Raw genomic sequence first — 10,451 nt, forward strand, 5'->3', positions numbered from 1 at the left:
GATAACGTGTTATAATTCAGTAGGCTTATAACTACCTTTAGTGGTTCTTGACTGTAGAAGGTATATAGAGATAGAGATACTGTAAAACGGAGAAAACAAAGGTTGAACAAAAGGTATGAGTAATTGGTTTTTTATTTATAGAAAAATGTACAATGAGAGTTTGGTGGCATTTGGAATCTAGAGAGAGAGTGTGTTTTTGTTAACCAAAAAATACATACAATAAACTCTAACTCAACACACCTATTTATACTCAAAAAAAATATACTATGCAATATCTATAATAATAATAAAATTATCATCCAATTATTACTTTTATAACATATTTGTATATATAAAAAATAGTTGATTATGTACCATACATTTCTTAAATAAGAACTCGAATTTAAAAACAATCAAACTTCAAACTCAATTAATGTTACCGAGTACATAATCAGTAAGGACACGGAGAAAAGAGCGACCCAAAAAATGAAAAATATATCAGATCTTGACAAAAATTTGACTGACTTTGATCGTTTTTTACCGTCTTTGACAGACTTTGACCGAACTTTTTACTTTGACCGTCTTTTGAGTCGTTTTCTGAAAAAACGGGACGGAGAACCCAAAAAAATTACGCATCGGCTGACGCGTCAGCCAAGTCGGCCGACTTTTACAACATTGTAATTAAGCATGGGGATAAACTTGTGCTTACGTTATATCCGGGTTCTCATTAAAGCATAAACTTGGCCTTATATTATAACTGGGTTCTAATTAAAGCATAGGGAAAATTGGGCTTAACAAATAAATTAAATTTGCCCAATTACGAGCCAACAAGCATTCAGAAAAACGCGCCGGAAAACCACCGCCTACAGAATGGCCGACAACAGTCCACGTCGTCTCCCGCCACTTCTTAACTTTAAAATTACTAAAATACCCTTAGGTATACATTTTACACCAATTCTTTACAGGGATATTTTGGTAATATCCCGTGTTCTGAGTCGGTTCACATACCTTCTACCTTCCTCATTTTCGTTTCATTTCCCACTCAACTGCAACAGATACATACGAACTTTGTATCTACCTACGGAGTATCTATTACTGTGATCTTTGAAAATGTCGGCACGTGCCAGACGAACGTCGTTTCCGGAGGTAGTTATTGAGAGAGACACCGACACCGATGAAAGTTCCGATGACGAAATAGAAGAGGAATTGGAAAACGACGTCGTTGAATCTGATGATAACGAAGAAGATGAAGTTGAAAACGACGTCGTTGATACGAATTTGAAATCGAAAGGGAAAACGCCTATTACTATTAGTCTTAAAAAAGTCTGTAAGGTAATACTGTAAAACCCTAGCTAATTAGCTACGTGAATTTATAATTGAATGTACGCAAAATTAGGTTTCTATATTATCTCTTTTGTGCTTTTATTTAGTTTTGTTATTTTTATTTTTATACATTTTTATAATGTAATGTAATTTATGTATACGATGTGTGTTTTATAGGTTTGTAAGAAAACTGGTCATCAAGCTGGTTTTCAAGGAGCTAATTATATTGATTGCCCTATGAAACCTTGTTTTCTTTGCAAATTGCCTGGTAATTTTGCTTAATTTTGTATATTTTTGGCTCTATGTATGCTTGTATATTCAAATTTTGCTATGAAATAATTATGAAATTGAATATAAACATCAACTGTTGATTGCTGAAGGTCACACAACTGTTAATTGTCCTCACCGAGTGGCTATGGAGTTTGGGGTTATTCCTTCGTCTCGTAAAAGAACAAAAAACTCGTTAGATTATGTATTTGAACGTCAAGTTCGGCGAGGCGTTCCTGCTGTGAGCTTTTGTTATGTTTTATACTTTTATGAGTATAACAGTTTATTAAAGAAAATGTGTGTAATTTTCTTTCTTTCTTTTATTTTGGTATGTGGTGGACAATAGATAAAACCGGCATTTGTGATACCGGACGAGGTGAATTGTGCGGTGATCAGATATCATAGTAGACGAGTTACATGTTTGGAGTTTCATCCGACTAATAACAATATTCTGTTATCTGGAGATAAGGTTTGCTAGCTGATTATGAAGTTGTTATGGGATGAAACAAGTTCTGATTTTTTTTTATTTTATTTTATTTTATTTATATTATTGAATCTTGTTCTTATTATAGAAAGGACAGCTAGGAGTTTGGGATTATAGCAAGGTGTATGAAAAGACTGTATATGGGAACATTCATAACTGCCTACTCAACAATATGAAGTAAGTTGGTTTATACCTTGGGGATGTTTGGATTGGATAAACAAAGTTTGTTTGATTTTTGTCTAATACTGTAATCTATTGTATAACAAAGGTGTGTTTGTTTACCTCTTAATTGAATGGTTTAGCGTTGAATGCTATCCATTCAGTATTCAGCGTGTTTGTTTCTACCTCTGAATAACATATGATGCCGAATGGTTCACCATTCTTAGAGTTGGAACACTCTCTTAATCATTAAGCACCTAAATTTTCTAGTAATATCTTCCTCAAGTCGTTTCCATAACAAACAAGTATATTGAAATTTTAATTATTGTAACACGTTAATAACGTAATCTTAGTCAATTCATATTCTTCTTTTAAAATGATCATCAAACTACTTATTTTCGTTCAGAATCAAATTTTATCAACCATTCAACGCTAAATCATTCAGTTTTATCAAACAGAGCATGAGTGGTTATTTAATTTTACATGGTCATTTCAAGATGCCAATGCTAATCGTGAAGTTGGTCCTACTTAATATATGAATCTTTACTCATAGGATAGGACGATTGACATGATCAATATACAGGTTTAGCCCAGCTAACGATGGAACCGTTTATACGGCATCTTCGGATGGAACCGTTAGTTCTACAGACATAGAGACTGGTTTATCTACAACGTTAATGGACCTCAATCCCGGTGGGTGGCAGGTACATCTTTATGACTTTCAAGTTTTATATAAATTTTCAGTTAAAAGCCTTATTATATTGTTTGACTTTACAACTTCAAATGGCATACATAGGGACCTAAAAATTGGAAAATGCTGTATGGTATGGAGTTGAATTCGGAGAAAGGTCTCGTGCTAGTAGCAGATAGTTTTGGATTTGTACACTTGTAGGTTTTTCCCCACTTCTATTTTGTAATCCCTAAAGTTAATTGTAGATTAGTAAAACGTTTAATCCATGTACACTAATTTTACGTATAGTGTGGATGTTCGATCCAATTCAAAAAAAGGAGATTCAGTACTGATCCATAAGAAAGGAACCAAAGTTGTGGGCCTGCACTGCAACCCTGTTCATCAAGATCTTCTTTTGAGTTGTGGAAATGATCATTTTGTAAATCTCATCTCTTTTTGTCTCTCTCTTTTTTTTTTTTAATAATTTTGTGAGTTTGATTAACTGATTTGTAATATGATGTTGAATCTTAGGCTCGTATATGGGATATGCGTCGCTTGGAAGCTGACTCTTGTATTTATGGTCTTCCTCATAAACGTGTGGTCAACTCTGCTTATTTTTCTCCTTTAAGTGGTAGCAAAATAGTTACAACATCAATAGATAATCGAATTCGCGTGTGGGACTCTGTCTGTGGTAATTTGGACACCCCAAGCCGAGAAATTGTGCATAGCCATGACTTTAATAGGCACTTGACTCCATTCCGAGCAGAGTGGGACCCGAAGGTGAATCTTCATTTTTACTACTATAATTCTTGTTTTTATATTTGACCCCGTCACATATAAAAAGGTTGTTTGGGCTTGTATTTAATCTCTAACAGGTTAATTCATAAAGTTTAGCTAAAAGTGGAATGGGTCAAATGAATTGATAGTTGGGTCTACTTATAATGTGTACAACCTTTTTTTTTTTTTTTTTGTAGTTATAACAAGATTTAATGAAAATGGTTTCAAATGCAGGATCCGTCAGAGTCCCTTGTGGTTATTGGCCGATATATAAGTGAAAACTATGATGGGGCTGCATTGCATCCTATTGATTTTATAGACATTAGCACGGGTCAACTAGTTGCTGAGGTCATGGACCCAAACATAACCACAATCAGCCCTGTCAACAAGTTGCATCCACGAGATGATGTCTTGGCTTCCGGTAGTTCAAGGTTTGGTCTTGGTCTCTCAATAATATCTCTCCTTTTATCTTAATAAATAACTTGACCAACGTCCAAAACTGATGATTAAAAGCAGAATTTTCAAATATGTTTGATATGTTACTTGTTTAGGTCACTATTCATTTGGAGGCCGAAAGAGAAGTCGGATATGGTACAAGAGAAGGAAGAACGTAAGATCATTCTTTGTGATAGAAAATCAAAGAAGTTTGATGATGATAGTGACAACGATGATTCTGGTGATGATCTTAAAAGCAAAAAAGGTAAGAGTTCAAAGTACAAAAAACCATATGTAGCAACAACTCCATGCAGCAGCAGCAAGAAGAAAAAATCTTAAAACCTTAATAATCTTAATTATATGTCTAGTATTAGTGTTTAGTGTTCCTTCTGCTTGTTTGGGGGCCTTTATGTTTTGACATAATGTGTTTTTTGGGCTTTTGACCTTTAATGGTCAATTTTTTGATAACTTAAAACAGATGGGGAGTGACCTACATGTTTTGCTGCATTTTTGTGTTTGTTATAACAGGTACTCCCTCTTACGTAACTATGGCGTTTAATGTTTATAAAGCCAACCCTTTATTTAAATGCTTTTTATCTTTTTTTTTTCTGGTTATTATATTTATTACAAATTAGTTATTTTTAGATTGATCGCTTGATCAGTAAAACTTATTACCTTGATTACGCATTAGGAAAAAAAAAAGAATCATATTGCAAGGCAGTGTTATAAGCTAGATATTTGTTAGTTCGTAGTAAAGGTAGATGTCACGTAATAGTCCAGTAGCGATTCTCGGATCAACTCAAAGGGTTCATGAAGTGGGTTAATTATAATTAGTGGTTGATTACTTTTATTAAAAAATCATACGTAGATGTAAAAAATATTTAAAGTCATGTAAGTAAATTTACTCGGACCCACACCCATACGTGTAAATATGCGGTTGCATGATATGAATCAATGTACTGTATATGCTATATAATCCTCCGTATACTCCTGGATCTGTTTAATAATTCTTGTTTGACGTTTTAAATCTTTTTAATAACTTTGACTTTTTGTTTGTGTTATACATTATTTTATGAAATCTAGATAAAATGAGAACACGTTTTAAGTCCAGTAGATTCATATAGATTTCATCAAATACTCTAATACATAACATAAATAAACATATTTTAAGTTAAAATTGATAAGAAAATACTTAAAAAGTTGGACATTGACTATTAAATTAAGACGGAGAGAACAATAAATACTTTCAATAAACAATGTAAGATGAATTATCCTGATCAAACTAGCCTAAAGCACTTGCAATAAACAATTTAAGACGGGTAATTATCACGATCAAATTAGCCTAAGAATCACGAAGCATGCAGTCTCACGAAGTTCTTATACCATTTTAACTAGACCCTTTTCTGATATATGACGCATTGTAATATGTGTTTTTTAAGATAGAGAATTAAAAATACATCCGATTATTTGCAGCGTAAAATTATGGGGTTGACCTGTACCAATATTTGTAGACAAGGAAAAGGTTTAATATTGTTATAATTCAGTAGGCTTATAACTACCTTTAGTGGTTTGGTTCGTGTTATAATTCAGTAGGCTTATAACTACCTTTAGTGGTTTGGTTCGTGTTATAATTCAGTAGGTTTATAACTACCTTCAGTGGGTTTGTTCTTAACTATAGGCTACTAATAAACTTAAAATAAGAGAGAGTAAAAGAATGGTGATATATGAAAATATATATTCTATATATGTTACATGATTACATTTGATGGGGTATTTATAATACATGATTTACTGTACATGATTGCAATTAGGAGTAGGTGGCACAGTATTATAGAAAAGTTTGTCATCCATTTTTATCACAACACTCTCCCTTGGATGACAATTTTATTAGCTAGGATATTGACTATAAATTACTGCCTCGTTAAAAACCTTGCTAAAGAAAAACTCAGTGGGAAAAAGCTTTAGCTAAGGGAAAAAGAGTGCATCATAGAGTTGGCTCCCCCTCAAGTAGACATTGTTGAGCTGTTACATCTTTTGAACATGTCTCATGCCAATGTTATGAACGTGTGTTCTAAAAATAGCAGTTGGAAGTGCTTTGGTGAAAAGATCAGCAGAATTTTTGCTGGATTGAACATATTTCATTTCTATCTGGTTGTCCTTAATGAGATTTTGAGTGTATGAGAAGAATCTAGGAGGTATGTGTTTTGTTCGGTCACTTTTGATATACACTTCTTTCATCTGTGCTATGCAAGCTGCATTATCTTCATAGATAGTTGTTGGACTTTTATCGCGTTCTAGTCCACAAGAATCAGTAATGAGTTGTGTCATTGATCTCAACCAAAAATATTCTCGAGTAGCTTCATGTAATGCAATCACTTCGGCATGATTTGATGATGTTGCAACAAGTGTTTGTTTTTGAGAACGCCATGATATTGCAGTACCTCCATTTAGGAATACATATCCATTTTGAGATTTAGCTTTATGTGGATCAGATAAATAACCTGCATCTGCATAACCAACTAAATCTTGTTTTGATTTGTTAGAATAAAATAATCCTAAATCAGTAGTTCCTCGAAGGTATCGAAATATGTGTTTGATCCCATTCCAGTGTCTTTTGGTAGGAGCTGAGCTGAACCTTGCCAACAAATTAACTGCAAAAGAAATGTCAGGTCTTGTACAATTTGTAAGATACATAAGAGCTCCAATTGCACTAAGATATGGTACTTCTGGTCCCAGGATATCTTCGTGATTTTCACAGGGTCGAAATGGATCAGTGTCAACATTAAGTGATCTAACAACCATAGGAGTACTTAATGGTTTTGCCTTGCCCATATTGAAACGTTTTAAAATCTTTTCTGTATAAGTTGTTTGATGTACAAGTAAACCATTAGGCATATGCTCAATCTGCAAACCAAGGCAATACTTGGTTTTTCCGAGATCTTTCATTTCAAATCCTTTCTTTAGAAGTTGAATGGCTTCATGGATCTCTTTATTTGTACCTATGATGTTAAGATCATCAATATAAACGGCTATGATCACATATCCGGATGTTGTTTTCTTAATGAATACACATGGGCAAATAAGATTATTGGTATACCCTTTGCTTATCAAGTAATCACTTAATCGTTTATACCACATGCGACCCGATTGTTTCAACCCATATAAAGACCTTTGTAACTTGATTGAGTACATTTCTTTGGATTTTGCATTGGTTGCTTCTGATACCTTAAATCCTTCAAGTATCTTCATATATATATATATATATATATATATATATATATATATATATATATATATATATATATATATATATATATATATATATATATATATATATCACTATCAAGTGATCCATATAGATAAGCAGTCACAACATCCATGTGTAACGACCCTGGATTTTCCAACGTTTATTTATTAATAATTATTATTATTAATACGTGTGATTAAACGAATGTATGTTATTACATTTACATGTTGCTATGATTGCCCGTACTTGACTTTTAAGTGCCCGAAACGTCTTTGTGACACCCGGAACTTTCACGAATAATATTTTTAGATATTATTTACATTCATGATTAAATTTATTAATCATTTTAATTAACTAAGGCTATTAGTTAGTTACTTGGGCTTTAATTGGTTTAACTTGTGAGTTATTTGAACTTGGGCTTTGTTAGTGTAATGGACTCATGAATTAAGACTTGTAAGCCCACCGTACATTATTAGTGGACTTAGTTAGCCCACTCTTCCTTGTAAGTACTACTTAGAATATGTAACTAGTTGTTTTGATCAATAGGAATCTAGTTACCTTATAATCCCCATGTAACCTATTCTATTAACCAACTTTTAACCTCTTTACATGCTTGGAACCATTGAATCTTCTCCCTCTCCCCTTGAGGCTGCTGGCCGTAGGTTTGGGATGGCAATAAGAGGGTTTTGAATTCATTTTCTCATTACTTTCACTCTTTGTTTACTCTCTCAAAAACACACACTTGAAATCCTCTCAACTTTCCTCTATTTTCTCTCTAGTTTTGGTAAGAAATTTGAAGACTCTTTCCCTCTTCTTTCTTGTCCCAAAACCGTAGCCATGAAGCACTTAATCATCATCATCATCATCTTTTGTTACTTGCTTGTTTGATTTCTTGTTTGTTGTTGTTACTTGTTTCATCTTGTTGTTGTAGTTACTTACTAGCTTTCAAGAACCTAACTTTCTAGTTTTGGTTCTTCTATTATCTTGTAAGTTCAAGAACACAAGAACATAAACTCACTAGTTTATGATTCTACTTCAATTGTTTCAAAAGTTGCAAGTTCCATATGTTGATTAAAGACATACTTGAAGCTCATTAAGTAAACTTTAAAGTTTACTTTCTAAAGATCAAACTTTGGTTTGAATCTTTAAAGTATGAACAACCATGAACCTTTTCTTGTTTACTTGGTTACTTCTTCATTTTATGCACTTTAATTTCATGTAGTTAGTTTATATGGTCAAGTACTACAAGTTAGTCTTGATCTCATATCTCTTGAACAAATTAAGTTAACCTTGAAAGTTCAAGAACACACAAATAAGTTTTCTTTAAATATAACTTTGGATCTAGAATTTTGAGTCTTGGATCTTCAAGATCAAACTAAGAACTATGTTCTACTACTTATGATCTTGATTAGTTAGTTAAACTTTCAAGTTTAGAGTTCAATATTTCTATATTAGTTCATGTAAGTGTCAAACCTAAGACTTTGATGTAACTTTGGTTCATCAAACTACATGCAACTCTTAAGTGAGTTGTGCTTCATGTCTTAGACTTGCACTAGTGTTATGATGGTCAAGACTTGGTTAAGATGATGTAAACACACCTATGAGTTGTACACTTGCAGCTATATGCATCAAGGATGAGAACCATGATGAACATCAAGCACCAAGACCACCGGAACCCTTTTAAACTTACTGTTTCTGTCCAAAACTTTCTGACCTGATGCTTCTGGAACAGACCAGTAGACCTGGGCTGTTCTAACCTTTATTTTTAGATAGATCTTTTCGAGTAGATAACTTTTCATATAGGACTCGTCTTAATCCGAGTTACGGTTTAGGATTTATGGCCCTCCGATCGTTACTATGTCCTTTAACGTTGTGCAGAAATTTCTGACCTACTCGTACTTAGACCGTCGCCACGGTCAAACCAAGACGAGTTTGCTTCTGTAAATTTTACCACACTTAAGGGACTCGTAGACGGAGCCATGGCCACTGGCCTCACCTTAATTCAGTAAGGGTAGAGGCCGTGGTGACTGACTGAAGTCAGACTTTGTTTTAAACTGCTTTCATAAACGAAACCTACCTTACGCCTTTTGTTTAATGATGAATGATGATGACCCTTAAGACTTTAAATTCATACTTTTAAACCTATTAAGACGATTTACTGACTTAGTACTATTTGACTTAGGTTGAGGACCTCGGACCGTTTACTTGCACACCTTTCCCGACTACTACTTTACCGCTACATATCATTGTGAGTTATAGCATTCCCTTTTTACTTTAACTTATTTTGGGAACTAAGAATACATGCGAATTTTATGTTTTACATACTAGGCACGAGTACTTAAACTTATATATGTGTGGGTTATACAACGGCATAAACATTCCCTTTAGCTCGGTAACGTTTAATCATTGGTTTTTGAACCGTGAACGCGAATCTTAGATATGGATCCATAGGGTTTGACATCCCCACTCGGGCTAGTAGCGCTAGCATTTAACGAGTGTTTAATACTTCGTAGACATACGCACTTTCCAAGTGTACTTTCAGGGGGTATAAACGTTAAGTTAGTTACCAAGTGCCCACGGTTAACATATACTTTATCATACTGTTTTGAAACGCTCTTTGTAGCACTGAAATCTCGTGGCCTACCTTACATACTGTTATACTTAAACTATAGCTCACCAACCTTTGTGTTGACGTTTTAAGCATGTATTTCTCAGGTGCTTGAGGTTGCTTCCGCTGTGTACTAGTCGTGCTGTAGAACCCGCTGCTTAGAGTTGTCCACGCATGAACTACTTTACTTTGCATTCAAACATTCGTACTTTTGAACTATGACTTGTAACAACCATTGTGGTCACATACACTTATTATTTGCTTCTACTTAGTGAAGCATGCTTTTGGGATTGTAAAACATTCGATGTTGGATTAGACATCACTTTATTTATGAATGCAAACTCTTTTCGAAAACGCATATAGTACTTAACCTTGTAATGATCCTGTTGTTGATGATTCGTACACGATGGTTTTGTACGGGGCATCACATTTGGTATCAGAGCATTGGTTGTAGGGAATTAGGTTGCATTAGTGAGTCTAAGTGTAACATCCCGCCTTTTTC

The 10,451-nt window shown here is 33.9% G+C and overlaps 1 protein-coding gene across 1 annotated transcript; it reads left to right on the forward strand.

Moving 5' to 3' along the window:
• The first annotated feature begins 1,037 nt into the window (after nucleotides 1-1,037).
• LOC139877062 (protein DAMAGED DNA-BINDING 2) lies at nucleotides 1,038-4,641 on the forward strand. The gene is made up of 11 exons (XM_071864469.1): nucleotides 1,038-1,311; nucleotides 1,480-1,570; nucleotides 1,683-1,810; nucleotides 1,916-2,038; nucleotides 2,142-2,230; nucleotides 2,796-2,916; nucleotides 3,009-3,100; nucleotides 3,192-3,321; nucleotides 3,414-3,662; nucleotides 3,894-4,090; nucleotides 4,211-4,641. The coding sequence occupies exons 1-11, from the start codon at nucleotides 1,090-1,092 to the stop codon at nucleotides 4,431-4,433; spliced, it is 1,665 nt and encodes a 554-aa protein (XP_071720570.1). The 5' UTR covers nucleotides 1,038-1,089; the 3' UTR covers nucleotides 4,434-4,641.
• Nucleotides 4,642-10,451: the final 5,810 nt, after the last annotated feature.

This window comes from Rutidosis leptorrhynchoides, chromosome 11, assembly GCF_046630445.1.
Source record: "Rutidosis leptorrhynchoides isolate AG116_Rl617_1_P2 chromosome 11, CSIRO_AGI_Rlap_v1, whole genome shotgun sequence".
NCBI classification, from domain to species: Eukaryota; Viridiplantae; Streptophyta; class Magnoliopsida; order Asterales; family Asteraceae; genus Rutidosis; species Rutidosis leptorrhynchoides.